General features: G+C 44.2%; 6 protein-coding genes across 8 annotated transcripts; 3 read left to right on the top strand and 3 right to left on the bottom strand.

Annotated features, from left to right (window-relative positions):
• Positions 1-311: 311 nt before the first annotated feature.
• LOC6565401 (probable isoaspartyl peptidase/L-asparaginase GA20639) lies at positions 312-1508 on the top strand. The gene has a single exon (XM_001991782.2). The coding sequence runs from the start codon at positions 402-404 to the stop codon at positions 1383-1385; it is 984 nt and encodes a 327-aa protein (XP_001991818.1). The 5' UTR covers positions 312-401; the 3' UTR covers positions 1386-1508.
• Positions 1509-1531: 23 nt separating this feature from the next.
• On the bottom strand, positions 1532-2830 carry LOC6565402 (SREBP regulating gene protein). The gene is made up of 2 exons (XM_001991783.3): positions 2481-2830; positions 1532-2420 (listed from the first exon to the last, which is right to left on the bottom strand). The coding sequence occupies exons 1-2, from the start codon at positions 2580-2582 to the stop codon at positions 1878-1880; spliced, it is 645 nt and encodes a 214-aa protein (XP_001991819.1). The 5' UTR covers positions 2583-2830; the 3' UTR covers positions 1532-1877.
• A 669-nt stretch (positions 2831-3499) lies between these two features.
• On the top strand, positions 3500-5245 carry LOC6565403 (dnaJ homolog subfamily C member 25 homolog). Its single transcript, XM_001991784.2, has one exon. The coding sequence runs from the start codon at positions 3772-3774 to the stop codon at positions 4789-4791; it is 1020 nt and encodes a 339-aa protein (XP_001991820.1). The 5' UTR covers positions 3500-3771; the 3' UTR covers positions 4792-5245.
• A 43-nt stretch (positions 5246-5288) lies between these two features.
• Positions 5289-7870, bottom strand: LOC6565404 (zinc finger and SCAN domain-containing protein 12). Its single transcript, XM_001991785.3, has one exon. The coding sequence runs from the start codon at positions 7768-7770 to the stop codon at positions 6004-6006; it is 1767 nt and encodes a 588-aa protein (XP_001991821.1). The 5' UTR covers positions 7771-7870; the 3' UTR covers positions 5289-6003.
• Positions 7871-8213: 343 nt separating this feature from the next.
• Positions 8214-9996, top strand: LOC6565405 (DALR anticodon-binding domain-containing protein 3). The gene is made up of 3 exons (XM_001991786.3): positions 8214-9193; positions 9257-9575; positions 9647-9996. The coding sequence occupies exons 1-3, from the start codon at positions 8475-8477 to the stop codon at positions 9932-9934; spliced, it is 1326 nt and encodes a 441-aa protein (XP_001991822.1). The 5' UTR covers positions 8214-8474; the 3' UTR covers positions 9935-9996.
• Positions 9989-15980, bottom strand: LOC6565406 (chondroitin sulfate synthase 1). 3 transcript variants are annotated; one of them, XM_032737973.2, is made up of 5 exons: positions 15023-15980; positions 12564-13390; positions 12171-12489; positions 11692-12105; positions 9989-11620 (listed from the first exon to the last, which is right to left on the bottom strand). In XM_032737973.2, exons 2-5 carry the CDS (start codon positions 13326-13328, stop codon positions 10641-10643), a joined length of 2478 nt encoding a protein of 825 aa, XP_032593864.1. In that variant the 5' UTR covers positions 13329-13390; positions 15023-15980; the 3' UTR covers positions 9989-10640. The 3 variants fall into 3 exon arrangements, with proteins under 3 accessions (XP_032593864.1, XP_032593865.1, XP_032593866.1); XM_032737974.2 differs by having other exon boundaries at positions 15862-15980; XM_032737975.1 differs by lacking the exon at positions 15023-15980 and adding an exon at positions 13479-13497.
• Positions 15981-16011: the final 31 nt, after the last annotated feature.

Below are 16011 nucleotides of genomic sequence, written 5' to 3'. Positions count from 1 at the left end.
CGATTCGATTGGGAATTCACATGGACATTTCTAGTGATTTCTACAAGAGAATATTTCATATTAGCAACTAGAGATTGTTTTTTCCGAAAAAATTTAATGAAACTGCAAATGTGAATGCGAAGGCGAATCTGAATGTGAATGTGAATCTAAATGTGAATGTGTTTGTGAGTGCGTCGAAACAGGTTCACTCTACTCTACAGCAAGCTGAGAGCGGCAAGCAAATCCAAAACAAAGAGCAATAAACACAAAAATGAGATAAGCAAAATGCAAACACAGAAATCGTTGAAGCAGCTAAAGAAGAAGACAAAGACAAATTGTTCACTGCACTTGGAGGCGTCCAGTTCGTGGCAAACGCAGCGCAGTTCGAAAGCAATTTAAAGCATTGTTCGGTGAAAATAAATATGCCACGCCCAGTGCTACTCATACATGGAGGAGCTGGTGACATAACTGACTCCCGGATTGCGGGCAAATTCAAGGGCATCAAGGAAGCACTGCGATTTGCATGGAAACATCTTGAGCCGACATCGCCAGCGTCCAGCAGTGCACTAGATGCCGTTGAGGCAGCCGTCAACTCCATGGAACTGGATGAGTCTTTCAATGCAGGTTACGGCTCCTGCCTGAACACCGCCGGCGATGTGGAAATGGAGGCCAGCTTAATGGAGGGGCACGAATTGCGCGCCGGCTGCGTAACATTGCTACGTGATGTGATGCACCCAATAACGGTGGCACGTCGATTAATGGAGAAGCGACGCCATGTCTTTCTGGGCGGCCAGGAAGCCCTGAACTTGGCGCTAAGCACGGGCAGCGAGCGGCTGGCGGGCGCTCTTGTTACAGAGAGCGCTCAGCAGGCATTGCGTGAGTTCCTAAAGCAGGAGTCACTGGGCTTGGATACGACCTTTGCACGCACCGAACTAGATGAGGCGCGCACCGATCCGATTGGTGAAACTGTGGGCGCCGTTGCCATGGATGTGAGTGGCCACATTGTGGTGGGCACATCGACGGGAGGCATTACGGGCAAGTGGCCGGGACGCATTGGCGACACACCATTGCTTGGTTGTGGCACCTATGCAGATAATGACATCGGTGGCGTCTCCACTACCGGCCATGGTGAGACCATAATGCGCTACAATCTTGCCCAGCGCATAATGGGCGCCATCCAGCATCAGGGCCTCACTGCCCAAGCAGCCGCTGAGCAGGAATGTCAGCAGATGACAAAACGCATTGGCGGTACTGGCGGCGCCATTGTTATCGACCACAAAGGTGAAGTGGGCATCAGTTGGAGCTCACGCCGTATGGCCTGGGGCTATGTGCGTGACGGGATCATTCATTACGGCATCAATCACAACGAAATATTCCAGGAACCTCTACTGGCTACACATGCATAAATAAAAGCATTTAACCCATCTCTCAGCCATTTGTAGTACTTTTAATGTTTACCATACAATTAAAATAAATTACTATCGAGCACAAAAATTATAAAATATCTAAACATAGATTATACCTATAAATATCAATGTACAATTGTTATTGAAAAAAAAAGAAGAAGAAAAAACCCTTAACAGAAAGCTAACTTTAATTACAGCGAAATTGTTCATAACTGCCAGACCTTCATTGTACTTGGTTACTAAATTCTTAGATTATGTCAAAAACCTGAGATCTATAAGCACCTCAACTGTTTAAGATTGCTGTCAACATGGCGAATTTGAATATAACTAACTCGTTGTCATTTGTCTAGAGTTCAAATTTTGATGGCCTTGTGGCAAGTGCCCGGACAATTTGAATTCAATGCAATATTTAGCATCTCAACAATTGAACATAACATATAGAGATTGCACATGACCTTTGCTCTATTAATTTTGAACTAACCCTGACCGCTACTAGGCACCACTAGGCGCCACTTCGCGCTGACTCTCGTGCGCCTCGGTGGTGCCATAGCAATACTTGGCATCCTCATTGCGATACTTGTTTTCGTGCTCAACAGAGTGCGAATTGGTGCGACACTTGACAAGGCACAGCTCGAAGTGATCCACGACGCTGGCATAGATGTATTTTTGTGTATCTGATGCCTGCAGTACCTGCTCCAAAAGCGACTGCTTGTTCGGATGCAAGCAACAGGAGATACAATGTTCGTAGATGGCGCAGCAGTGCGATGTGACATTGCAACTCCGACAGCTGTAATAGCTGATGCCGGGGAGCTCAACATTGCAGCAACCATTAACCAGCATCTGATCACGTTTGCATACGAAACCGTGCTCATCCACCAGGAGGTTGCGGCCCTGCACCGAATTGCGGCAACGTTGGTCCGGATCGCGTGTCCGATTGAGATGTTCTTCAGGTGGCAGCAGCTGCTGCTGCCAAAGTAGCGGTCGCGTTCGTTGAGCTTTATATTCATCGTAATGAAGCACGCTAAATGCTCCCTTCTGCTGGGTAAAATGCAAAATGATGAAATCAGTTGGTTGAACTATTTTATTATCACTCACCCGATCAAAGAGGTTGCCAAATATGTAAACAAGGGCCAGCAATACGAGGATTATATAAATAATGCGTCTTCTTAGCAGGCGTGTGAGTGCGGCTGGCCACATCGTATGTGTATGCGGGCACAGGCATCGGCATCATTGCCAGTGATGTTTCCAGACAGTTGGCTGCGTCAAAGTTGAAAGCAGTTCTGTTCCAGATGCTGACGTATTACTCTGTCCCAACTGTTTGCGCACTGCATGCCCCTTTGTTGTTGCAAAACACTAATTGAGTCAATGCCCAAATTTTACATCAAATATTTCCAATTTGTTTTGGGTCAAACAGCTGTGAACGCTGCCGCATACCGTGGCCAGATAGTACAAAAACCTTATGGCAAGGCCGTTCTTTTGATTCAAAATGTATCGATATAATCTTATAGCATATTGATGTATTTGAAAATTAACAAACTTATTTATTAACCATTCAAATTTAATAAAAATTTGATAATTCTTGACATAAATACGTTATACGTTTCTTTTTTCATTTTCACATAATACTGATTAAATTTGTTCAAGCTCTTCAACTGATTTAGCTTCATTCGACGCTCCGATGCGTTTTTGCTTTTTCCTTATGCGAATTACCCTTTCGTCACATTATTCAACAATCGGCGCCGATTGGGAAATTGACGGTGCCGTTATCGAAAGTTAAAAATCGATTTTTGGAACTGAACTAAAAGTTGTTGCATACATACGACAAAGCGCGCTTTTAAAAAAAATGAAAATAACTTTACCTTACGAAGCTTTAGAATAAAATCGCAACTTGTGTCCAATGAATAAAATCAGAGCGTTGATCATTAAAAAAAAAATGTTAGGCCTTGTTTTAAAAATAAAAATAATGTTTATTTATCATGCAATGCGTAACATTCAGGTATATTTTAGCATTAGAAGACATCGTTATCTCGTAATCTCTTGCGAACTTAAGGTACAAAGAGCTAGTTCAATTCGAAGATGCACGAAATCGTTGTGGTTCCGTTGAACACCAATACAACTCTAGACAAGAACGGCAAAGAACGTTAAGAAACCGAGGTGAAAGTGCCAAGAGACCTGTAAGCGCCAGCAAGCAGCAAGCAACGTTGCAAAGAACTGAGCACAACAGTTGCCAAGCAACAACCACGCTGATTGCCGCAACATTGTGTGAAGCTGTCAAACACTTTGACACTCACCCGCGACTTCACCGCGCACATCAGGCAGCCAGGAGCAACAGCTGTTGCTGGTCACACACACACACACACACTTAACATAAACACACACAGATAAAATGCCACACACTCAGTTCCAAAGATGGCTGTACACCTGCCTGTTGGTGAGTGTATTGCCCACGTTGTGCCTGGGCCTATTGGATGGTCTCTATTGTGGCAAGGAAAACTGCTACGATGTGCTGGGCGTCACACGTGAATCATCCAAATCGGAGATTGGCAAAGCATATCGACTGCTCGCCCGCAAACATCACCCGGATCTGCATCGTGGCGAGGAGGCCAAGGCGTTGGCCGAGGAGCAGTTCAAGCTGGTTGCTACTGCCTATGAGATATTGCGCGATGAGGAATCACGCACCGACTACGACTACATGCTGGACAATCCAGATGCGTACTATGCGCATTACTATCGCTACTATCGTCGACGTGTGGCACCCAAAGTGGATGTGCGTGTGGTGATTGTGGTTACGCTGACTATCATCTCGGTGATCCAGTACTATTCCGGCTGGCAGCGTTACGACGCGGCCATCAAGTACTTTGCAACCGTGCCCAAATATCGCAACAAGGCGCTAGATATCGCACGCGATGAGATCCAGGAGCGTGTGCACAATCGCAAGGGCAAGAATCGCTTATCGAAACCAGAACAAAAGGAGGAACTGGAGCGCATCATACGCAAGGTCATCGAGGAGAAAATGGACGTGCAGGGTGGCTATGCAAAGCCCACGCTGTGGGATGTACTCTGGGTGCAGCTGCTCATCTGTCCATACACTCTATTCAATTTTATTGTGTGGCATGCGTTGTGGTTCTGGCGCTTTACGGTGCTTAAGCAGCCGTATGGCGAGGAGCAGATGCTTTATTTGATACGCCGTAACATGGGCATGGGACAGCATCAGTTCAATTCCCTGGGTGACAGAGAGATCGCTGAGTATATGCAGATGGAGCTGTGGCAGCGTGACAAATTTATGGCATGGAAGGCCGATCAGGATGAGGAAATGAAGAAGAAGCTGGCCGAGAATCCGCGCTACAAAGCCTACAGGCGCTACATGAAGAACCATGGGCCCGGGCGCATCACCTTTGAGGATTAGGATGGCGCCTGTTGTTGGATTGTTCAAGTTTTATTGTTCCATCTCGTCGCCATTGGCAACCTGTAATTTATTATATTATCGTGTTCGTCACCCAAAAACTTTTGATTTTAATTAATTTTTTTTGAATTTTTTTTTTTTGTAACGTTTTTATACGATTTTTGATGTGAAGTTTTGCAATAATTTAAAAATAAATTATGTTAATAATTCTGTAAAGCCGTTGGACACTGCCCATGGGCCCCATGGCCAAAAACGTTGACCTCGCCGCAAACCGGTTCAAAACGTGCTTACTCGCATCTCATCATCTTCTCGGCAACAGCAGCAGCAGTAGCAGCAGCAACTGAGAAGAACGTGCGAATCTGAAACCGAGAACCAGACAACCCGAGAACTTCCCCATTTTTACAAATTGTTAGCTCAATTTTCCGAATTTTTATAGCAAATATACAAGTACATATTATATGAAATGAAAATTATTTATTACAACTGTCTTTTAGTAAAAGCCCGCCGAAAAAATACACAAAAGAACAATGCAGAATGTCGCCATTTACAGGCTGAAAATATTTATATTTATAAATGTATATAAATATATATATTTATTTACTACGGATAAAATTGCCCTAATCCTATTATCATTGTGGGCCAAGTGAAGCTCATACAGTCCGAATGCCTAAAACATATAACGTAAATACTTAGACTATAGTTAAAGTTAAATTGCTTTAAAAACTGATTTTAACTAATGACAAGTGTACTAATCCATAAACTCGAGAAACACGTGCATCTGTGCGTTATTCTAACATACAATCAATCATATTTGTACAGTAACTTAATATTATGGCTATACTGCATACGTATGTATGTATATATATTTATATATACATATACATATATGGAGCAAAACCTGCGCCTCATTTACACAGTTGTTCTTAAGCTTTTAAAAGAGAACATTAGTTGCACAATAACATAAATAGTATGTCGGAAACCGTTGCCAACGGCTATATTTACACAGCGTGTGAGCATTATTCTAATTTGTTTTGGGTGGAGCTTTGCGTAAGACTTCGGCATACCGAAGCATATAGACATATAGCATATAACTCGTACGAATGCATCCGACCGATTGGGATTGGCAGCTATATGATATATGTGGTAGTCCGATTGATCGACAATGCAAACCGAATGTGTGTAGGGTGGGGATTTTAGGGTCGAGAATGGATTTCACTATTCCATCAAGTATTTGGTATCGCTGACCAAGTCGTCAGCGTCTAGCAGATCACTGACGAGCCCGTATGGCACCTTGCCATGTTGCACATGCTGAAAATCGCTTTCGTCTAGCTCAGCATCGTGATAATCGTCAATATCGTGCTCCGGTTCGTCCACATCCTCGTCGTTGAGCATGAAATCATTGTTCACAATGCACTCCTCCAGCACCTTGGTCTGCTCGTCGCCCATCTGGTTAAGGGTGCGTATGCCCATGCTGGCACTCACATTGTCATCATCATCATAGTCATCGTCCTCATCATGAGCATATGCATCCACATCCACATCCCCATCAGCAACGCCGCTGGCTGCATCTTTGTTGTTGTCATAGCGCATCTGTCGTTCCGGTCGCTTTTGCTGCTGTTGTTGTTGATGCTTGCGAGTGGGCAGCTTGAGGGAGACGGTGCTCACCTTTATGGTACTTAGCTTACCGATGCGATGCTGTTCCATATGCGTGGTCAGGTAGCATTTCTTGGTGAATCCCTTGTCGCACTGTGTGCACTGGAACTGCTTTTTGCCCGTATGCGTGCGCCGGTGCACGGATAGCACATGGGCATAGGCGAATCCCTTGTTGCATACCTCACAGACATACGGCCGTTCGCCGGTGTGGATGCGTTCGTGCTTTTTGCTACTGCCAAAATCCGAGAATCGACGCTCACAATAGTGACAGCCATACGGCTTCTGGCCAGTGTGAACGCGCATGTGCCGCCGCAGCTCCACGTTCGATATGAACGCCTTCTGGCACACCTCGCACGGATATGGTCGGTCGTTGTTGTGGCGTCGCATGTGCGCGTTTAGCGCATGCTGATACTTGTACGTGTTGCCGCAGATATCACAAATCTTCGCCTCAGCGGGTCGTCGATTTCGCAAAACGACGTTTTGCATATTATTATTATTATTATTGTTATTATTATTATTGTTGTTGTTGTTGCTGCTGCTGCTATTGTTGTTGTTGTTGTTGTTGCTAGATTGTAGGCACGGTGTTGCGAATGTGTCCACAATACTCTGCTCGTTGGGCAATTTGTAGTCATCATCATCCGGATCCTGGTCCTGTTCCTGGTCCAGCTCTAGGTCCAGCTCTTGCTCCGACTCGCAAAGTCTATGCAGCTGCTGCTGTTCCTGCTCCATTTGATTTGTGCCCCAGTCAACGTCCAATTCGAGCATTTTCTCATCCTCATGGTCGGATGCGTCGACTGTCACATTTTGTGCTAGCACCAGCGCTGTTGCCGCATTCTCTGGCTGCATCAGCGTTATGGCGTCCGCATTATCATCATCGTCAGCATCATCATCTTCATCATCATCGTCGTTGTAATACTTGATGGCTTCGTTGGAGGAGACCGCCTCCGTTTCAAGACGCTTGATTTTGAGGCTGGTGGGCAACTTGAGCTGTTGAGTCTGCTCCAACTCCATTTTGTCAACGTCCAGCAGTAGTGTGGCCGTCGATGTTGATTGCAAAACCTTCTGCGCCTCAAGGCATTTCTGCTGGAAACGGTATGTGATGCTCAGCTCGTTGCGACAGCCGTAACATATCTTATCCGGCAATTGAGAGAGCAGTGATCGGTCCAGTTGCAATGCACTGCAGCTGCGTATCTTGTCCACAATCAGCATATGCGGCGTCTCCAGATCCTGCCCATAGATGGAACAGTATCCAGTCTCAGCGCGCAAGCATATCAGGCAGACAACGCCTAGATCCAACAGGCGCGATCCCGAGCCAACATTACGCGGCATTGCTCACTGTTTGTTATGATGAATGTTAACAACAAAACGCCTAAACAAACACACACACACGCATGATATTGTGACTACATATATTTCATGTGTCTATTATGTGCGTGCTCCCCTTTTTTGTTGTCAGTTTCTGTCGAGCACAATCGATAACGCGCAACTATCGATATATTGTTCGAATAAACATTATATCGTGACACTTTACTCAAGTTAATTTAATTGAAATCATAATCAGAATGTTATTTACAGTATGCAAGTAAAAATATATATAGTTACGAGTAACTATCGCATATGGAACAAAAGGTCTTTATTCATAAACATTGAACATTGATCGTTATCGCCATCTCACAATTTCGTGGTAACTAAATTTGAATCACCGATAGGTGGCGCTAGCATGCAACTTAACAACTATCAAAATATTGTCATCCATAATAACAAGAGAAACGAAAAGAGAATTCGAATATCGATAAGCAAGGACATATTACAATTTTTCAAAACTTGCAGCAGGCGACAAGATGTTTAGATTAACTACAATTTATCTTTAAAGCAGACAGCGCTTTGCCAAACAATTCAAGCTCTGGAATCACGTATCGTTAAACAATAATCCATTGGACATTCAACTGGATCCGCCACGCGAATATAGAGTTAGTTATTTTATTTTGGTATTTAGATATCTTATCATAATCATCGACTCACACTACACGGACATGTCACAAAATCCATTAAGCGAATTAACACAACAACTGATTAATTTCTTCGTCATTTGGCCGGAGAACGGGGACATTCCACGCTATGAGCGCTACGGCGATCTCATACGCTATCATAACGAGAATCTTATCCAGTCGGGAGATCTCAGCATAGCGTCAAGTAAATTTAATTGGCAATGCTTTACCCAAAGGCAGGGATTGCAATTGCGCCGCCAAACCGAGCAGATGCTACCTGACGAGCAGTCGGTGCAGCAGCTGCTGGACCACAGCAAACAGTGGATATTCCCGCTGCTCAATGTCAATATGCTGCGCAAGGAACGATATGCCTTGCGTTTTCAACGTGCTCCAATCATATCCCACGTTCTCCACTCAATACTGATCGATGGCGACGATTATGGAAAGCACAAAAAGTCTACTGCAATCGGTGTGCCGACACTGTGCCTCACCCTCAACACTGGCAACACCAAAGAGCTACACAAATTTCGCGCAACGCAACTATTCCACATTGTTCGGCGTATGCTGGACTATGCCAACTGGCGCCTGGTGGCTCCAGAGCAGAAGACAGATGACACCTTGCTCGTCAGCATCGAGAGCAACAATCAGCCACGTTGTTTGGCCAACGACCAACCGGATAAAATGAATGTGCGCGTGTTGTGCGGTCCAGTTCTGGAGCCGATCAAAAAAACGGGCGCAACACTGACCAGCGACAGCTACATGGCGTAAGTATGCTGACCTCATACTAATAGTCCCTCGTCTCATTGGTCATTCTTCATATCCCACAGTTTGCGCTCCAATGATATGTTGCTAATAGCAATGCATCGCCATGGTCTGCGTGACTGTGCCAGGGATAAGGACATTGAAGGTCTGTTACAACGCCTGGGCCACGCAACCGTCATAGTGGATCTGTTTGAGGTGCGTCATGCCAGTGGCGCCACTGTGGTCCGTAACGGTTCGGGGAGCTCCAAGGGTGCCAGCTATATACTGTACAATTCGGCTCGCCTGGAAACGCTGTTACGCACCTTTGCCGCCCAAGTGGATGCGGGCGCCTATGAGCCGTTGCCGCCGCTAGATAAGATTGATCTCAGTCTGCTTGAAGACGAGGTTCGTTATATCTACATAACGTAGCCATATTTATATATATATGTATATATATGTTGTGTCTATCTTTGCAGTTGGACTGGCAAATGCTCTATGGCTATTTGCTAACCTTCCCGAATTTAGTCGAATCAACGCTGTCTCAGCTCAAGCATGGCCAGTGCGCTGTGCATCTAATCGTGCGCTACATCGTCGACTTGGCCTCCCTGTTTAGCCGCTACTATCGTAGTAAACAGATTCTCGTGCAGAAGCGCTCCAATCTGATGCCCACGCTCTATGCCCGCATCTATTTGGTCAAGGCGGTGCGTCAGGTGCTCAACTCAGCGCTGGCGCTTTTAGGCATACAGCCCGTCGACTATATGTAAATATAATATTTGCTAGCAAGCCAAGTTTTATGTATATGTTATAGATTCACACAATTTGTAATTTGAAAACAATGCATGCTATTTATTAATAACTATTACGACGAAACTGGGCTGCACCGAGCAACCTCGATCATTTGTTCCTTGTTGTTTAATACATTACTGTGAAAACATGCCCCTGCAAAAACCTAATTATTAGTATACAATACTACAAATACATCATTGTAAATATCTGGCCCCGTTTATATACGGACATACATATATAAGGAAAATATAATTAAGACAAGAAAATTTTATGAGTTGTTCCTGGCCTGGTCATTAGCATATCTTATCCTTAAGTTTAATTTTAATATATCTATGTACATACACATATATACATATGATTAGGGCCAAAAAATTATATTTTCAACCACAAATTCTGGTAAATTTGATTTGAAGTCATTCAAAATTAAATAAATATATATCTTTCTATAATTATAACATAAATTTCATTACATAATTTGGTAAGGAACGTGGCATTTAAGTAGGTCTCAACTATAATAGGAACAACACTTAATAGTTTTGCAAGAGCTTTCCAATTTGGTATTTTTGCTGGCAAGGAGTCCGTGCACACACACACACACACTCACATACACACTCACACACAGATAGGAAACTTTTAGCGTAATACTATAATGGAAAATGCCAGAGTGGCGGCGAAGCCAATTCATCAACTGGCCTGTTGCTTTCGAAGATTGAGCACGGTGATGAAGTCGATGTTCTGGCGATTGTTAAAGAACAGCTGCTCCATTAGTCGGGTGCTGCCCAATGAGTTGGCTTTAGTGCCAAGGCACATATTGTACTGTGGCGCATCTAGCTGCACATCGCAGCTAATGTCATGGTAGATGTGCACCAACGTCGGATCTGGGGCACGAAAAACGCTGAGGCGTCGCCACTGTTCAGCGGCCTCATTATAGTCGAGCGGCACTTCGGCAGTGTTTGATAGAAATCCATGTTGTCGCGTACCGACGCGTACAATCTTCTCAAGAAACTTTACATCCTCCAGTCCCCAGCCAGTGATGTCCTTGTCAAAGCCATTAATATCATCATCCAGTATGTCCGATTTGTAAATGGCACAAATGCCAAAGCCAAACTGCCGGAAATAACCATTCTCATCGTCAATCGGCAGCGATTCGAAACCGCTGTCAGTTCCACGACGCTTCGGATCATACTGGCTAAACACAATGGGCAGATACACTTGCCGGCCGCGTTGCGTGTGCATCCGGACGCGCTGAAGCGTCTCCACGCCAAACACCATATCGACGTCAATGAACAGTATAATGTCCTGCTGCTGTATGTAGGAGGAGCGTGCGGCAATATCTAAAGCAACGCCGCGCGAGAATTGTCCACTACGCTGTATATAGTTGATCTGCTTGTAGATGTATCGGTCACGCAGCTCGTTGAGCAGCCGCAGATGATCGGTCAGCTCGTCGGTTGGGCCAAAGATGACCACCAGCAGATCGCAGTGGGACTCAGCTTCAATACAGACACGCTCATAAGTGTGCAGAAAGCGCTGAAAGGTCGCCAGCCGGCCAGCAATGGGCAGCACGAACACGATCTTGTCCTGCTGTGGAGCCATCAGATTGCTGGCAATTGTAAAGTGACTGCTCAGACGCGCCATGCTGTTTTGCAGGAGGCTGCCCAGCAAACCTGTCGAGTCAAATGGCAATGATATAAGTGACATAAGTGAAATGCAATCAGTGGCAATTACAATTACTCACTTTGCTGCAGCGTCACATTGTAAAAGTCCTCGTCCAACTCCTTGACAAAGATGCCAGTAAAGGCGCGTTGCACATAGAGATGCCGCCGCACGGGGACCGTCATCTTCTTGCCCCTATATTTCTTGTAGATGAGCAAGAGGTCGAGTATCAGATCCTGGCCATGCAATGCATCCAGCCGATGGTAGCCATAAAGCAGCTCACGAAACTCAATGACACGACCGCGTTGTCGCGAATAGTAATTGATGTTCTCCATCACCTCGGTTATGACATCCTCGAGTCCTTCGCGCATCGCCGAATCGATTTTCTGCTTGGGATTCGCTGAGCCAGCCGAATACAGGCTTCGCGATATAAAAGACCAGTCCAAGAGATCCGCTGTGCTTGCAGGCACAAATTTATTCAGCTCCGGACTAATGCCTAATGCAAGCAACAAATACAATAATTAAAAATAGAAAAATAAATAGAAATAGAAATATACTTGCCTAAAATGTTATGATCTTCAAAGTATTGTTTGCCTTTCTCCTTGTCCGATACGGCTGCTGGTGAGACGCTGGGTAGCATATATGTGCTATCATCTGGCACCTCCAAATATTTGGCCATCCGCTTGATGTCGCGATGCAGCAGTAGCGACTCCTGACGCAGCTCCTCCGCCTTGAGCCCCTGGATGTAGGAGTGCAGACGATACATTAGCGGCGCCTGCTTGATCGGATGCAGCGTGATGGCATTGTGGATCTCCTTGCGCTTCAGTTTGCCCGTATACGCGTTGCGTCCGCTCGAATTGTGCCGCAATATATACTGCATCTGTAAATTGGAAGAAACGTCTTGTAATGAGATGAGGCATCACTCGGTGCTCTAGTGCTGAGAGCATCACCCACCTCATAGTTCCAGGTGCAGGGTATGCCGGCAAACTTTTGCACGCAACGCCCCACCTCAACATCCTCGTGGGTGCTGTACAGATTCTTCAGGCAGGTGGGTATGTGTGGTGCGACGCGACGCAGTGTCTCGCTGCTAAGGATGACGCCGGGGCCGCCCATGCAAAAGTTCTCATCGAATTCAAGAGAGAGCAGGCCAAACTCTTCGCTATTGCCCTTGCCGGCTTGCCCAATGAACTGTGGCTTTGAGCTGTCAATGGAGCGAAGGAACCGCTCCAGCTTGTCTGGCTCGATGTACACATCGTCATCTGCTCGAATGAACCACTCGAATCGATCAATATAATGCTCGTACATATAGTAAAGCATCATGAATGATTTCTTTTGTGGAGGATAGCGATCATCGACATTCTTGAGACCAACAACGGGCAGCTCATCCGAGTAACTGCCCTCCGAGCTAAAGAACGCAATCCGTCCGGGCACCTCCTTGCCCCACGTATCGTACACGGCACGTGCCCGACCCTCAATAAAGTTCTTGGCGGTCATAACGCCCACAAATACCAAATTGCGCTGAGAGTTCTGTATGGTATCTTTATTATCGAGACCAATGATTTCGTGCGGTGATTTCATATTTGTGGGCCGCAGGCTGCAGTGCTTGACTAACTCCAGGGCTCGATAGTTCTTCAGAACGGTGCCGATGCACAGGCCCAGCACAATCCCAAACCAGGCCATGATTAGCGTTTTACGCTTCGTCATTGTGTGCTGCAGCATTGTGTTGGAGGGAGAGTCCACTTAACGTTCACCCCACGGACATGGAGGCGCTGCCTCAAATGCTACAACATTTAAGAAACGCAAAGCAATTGTCAATACTTAATAGATACAAATATAAATTTAAAATAAAAAGTGCCTTCAGCAGTATACCATTTCAAACATGAATTTTGAATTGCTCTTTGCCATAAACAGAAAAAGATCTTTAAGAGTCTCGCCAATTTCGTCTGAAAAATAAGTTCTGCCAGCTCAACCAGAATGCGCAAAGATCCTGTTTATTGTTAAAGCGTACAAATAATAATTATATTTATGCAAGGTTTTCTTCACTATACTCATACACACACACAAACGCAAACACACACAGACACTCGCATTTATGAGGTCTATTTGGCTTAGTTAAACAATATACATATCATTTTTCAGTGCACTTAAATACGATATATTTTTTCCGGTCACTTTGCTAGGCCAGCACACAGACTGCGGGTAAAAAAAAACCATCAAGTCATATAAAAAAAAAACGTTGAAAATTTAGTGTTGCACTTGAGATTAAGAGTGAGCTCTGATTGAAAATAAACGGCTGGTGGCTGACGGATGGCATCTAAATTTAGATGTTCGCTTGATGCAACGAATAAATTGAACGTTGTATGAACCTCAATTGGATTGTGCGCGATGAAGATGCGCGTCTACGAGACAGGAGAGGGGTACGCCTTACAAAATGCCTCTGATTTCTTGCGGCGGTATTTGATCGCTTTAATGTTTTGTTATTTGGTCTCACTCTGTTACCCCCACCTACCGACTGCCCGCTGGCAGCTTCTCTAACTTATTTCCACTGTCCGCACATAAACGCTAATTAAATAAACAAACAGCTCAGAAAACTATTTAGTCTACAAAAACTGACGAGCTACGAGCTGCGCTGTGTTTCATTGCTTCGACTTTGATCGCTTCGAGGTGGGGGGCACAGGTATTGGATTGTGTTGAGTTTGTTTAGTTAGCAATCTCAGCATTTGTAAAATGTACGCATTTTGATCGCCTAATGGACATCATCACCTCAACCCGCTGACCCCTCCTTTGCAGCAGCTCTCTGACTCATGTGGGCAAGTGTTTATAGTCGAACGGTCAGTTTCTGTTGAAATCCTCTTACCTCTTCGCTGCGAATTTGAGTTATGCAACTGGCTACTGCTGGATAACTCGGACAGTTTACTTATCATTTTTTCAATATCTCATCTGTGTGTGTGTATTTTGGATTTGCTTTAAGTATTAGACAATGTATATATATTCCCTAATGAACCAAACGTGTAGTTATATTTAAAAAAAAAAGATGACCTCGATGAAATGGGACTCTAAACAAAACATTTGAAATACTTTGGTTCCAAAATACGAAACTTCAATAGCCGAATTCTTTTCAAATTGAGGAAAATTATATTATAAAAGAAAACACAAAAAAAAGTGTTTTCATATTAGCTCCATCATATATACATAAGAAAGTATCTCCACAAAATTAGATTAAGTGCAACTTGTTATCTAATCTATAGTGATATATAAAGGAACTATCCTAAATTAAATTGAATACGTGCCTATTTAATACAAATAAGAGATTATATAAACTATTGTGTGTAATTTGCATAATATACTCTTTGCTGTTGTTTATTTTATTTGGTCCACTGAAAGTGAAATACCCTTCAACAAAATGCACTCACATTTTGTTCGTGTTTGTTGCTTTTGTGTTGTTGCCACCAATCCGAAATGTTGTGCAGTGCCAACCAGATTAAGGCTGGTGCCAGACGATTAAGGTTTTTTGCTTTGTCAGTAATCTCTTGTGGGTTGATAATTTTGCACAATTCACACGTAAAAATCGGAATAGAGACGGAGACAAATAGGGAAAGGGAGCGACGACCGGACGGATAAGTATCTCTAGGCTACGTCTACGACACTGAGGCAATCTGAGTGTCGTGTCTCAAGCTCAATTGTATGTTGGTTTGTCTGTCGTTGGTTGGCAGACACTGGGCAGGAAATGTGAGACTGACACACACACACACACGCACACAGATACAAAAGAGCGCGCGAAACTCGAGAAAAAATGCGAATTTGAAGCGAATGCGAATCGAAATTGCTTTTTGCAGACCCAACAAAAGTTTGATATGTGGTGCATATAAATGTTGAATAATTTGCAGCTGGGAAACACTAAAACGACTGTTGTTCAACTGTTGTTCATTATACAGCGTTGGGGCAATTAATGTGCTGGGCTTTCAACTTGAACACCGATGCAAAGACAACACATACACACACTCACGCACACACACACACACACACGCACACAGAGGCACACATTCGCAGAGTAAGTGAAACAAACATGCGCTGTTTAATTATTATTTTTAGCTGATGTTGCTTTATTGCCGCTGTTACGACGATAAGTTCGCAAAGGTCGATCCACAGAGCATATAGCAACAACTTGTTATGTACACGTTTCAATTTTGTTCAATTTTAATAAAGTTTTTCTTTGAAAATGTTTACATTTTTAATACGGGTACTGTCTTACACAAAATAACAGAAGAAAATAAGGAAAAATTTAATTTTTGCGGCTCGTTTGCAGAATTGTTGGTTGCTGGTTGGTGGTTGTGCGTTTTTGTGTGTATGTTTGTGTTTATGTATGCGTGTATGCAACAAGAACAAACGTCAAAAATCGCTG

The sequence above is a fragment of the Drosophila grimshawi genome, unplaced genomic scaffold (genome assembly GCF_018153295.1).
Source record: "Drosophila grimshawi isolate 15287-2541.00 unplaced genomic scaffold, ASM1815329v1 contig_848, whole genome shotgun sequence".
Taxonomy (NCBI): Eukaryota; Metazoa; Arthropoda; class Insecta; order Diptera; family Drosophilidae; genus Drosophila; species Drosophila grimshawi.
This window is presented reverse-complemented; position numbering and strand designations above follow the sequence as displayed.

Bases quoted from the DNA above. Each gene is read 5' to 3' on its own strand.
- LOC6565403 (XM_001991784.2), top strand. From the start codon at position 3,772: ATGCCACACACTCAGTTCCAAAGATGGCTGTACACCTGCCTGTTGGTG.
- LOC6565404 (XM_001991785.3), bottom strand. From the start codon at position 7,770: ATGCCGCGTAATGTTGGCTCGGGATCGCGCCTGTTGGATCTAGGCGTT.
- LOC6565402 (XM_001991783.3), bottom strand. From the start codon at position 2,582: ATGTGGCCAGCCGCACTCACACGCCTGCTAAGAAGACGCATTATTTAT. The intron at 2,421-2,480 runs GTGAGTGATAAT...TTTACCCAGCAG, and splicing joins TTGGCAACCTCTTTGATCGG to AAGGGAGCATTTAGCGTGCT.
- LOC6565406 (XM_032737973.2), bottom strand. From the start codon at position 13,328: ATGCTGCAGCACACAATGACGAAGCGTAAAACGCTAATCATGGCCTGG. The intron at 12,490-12,563 runs GTGGGTGATGCT...TCCAATTTACAG, and splicing joins CCTGCACCTGGAACTATGAG to ATGCAGTATATATTGCGGCA. The intron at 12,106-12,170 runs GCAAGTATATTT...TGCTTGCATTAG, and splicing joins TGAAGATCATAACATTTTAG to GCATTAGTCCGGAGCTGAAT.
- LOC6565401 (XM_001991782.2), top strand. From the start codon at position 402: ATGCCACGCCCAGTGCTACTCATACATGGAGGAGCTGGTGACATAACT.
- LOC6565405 (XM_001991786.3), top strand. From the start codon at position 8,475: ATGTCACAAAATCCATTAAGCGAATTAACACAACAACTGATTAATTTC. The intron at 9,194-9,256 runs GTAAGTATGCTG...CATATCCCACAG, and splicing joins ACCAGCGACAGCTACATGGC to TTTGCGCTCCAATGATATGT. The intron at 9,576-9,646 runs GTTCGTTATATC...CTATCTTTGCAG, and splicing joins TCAGTCTGCTTGAAGACGAG to TTGGACTGGCAAATGCTCTA.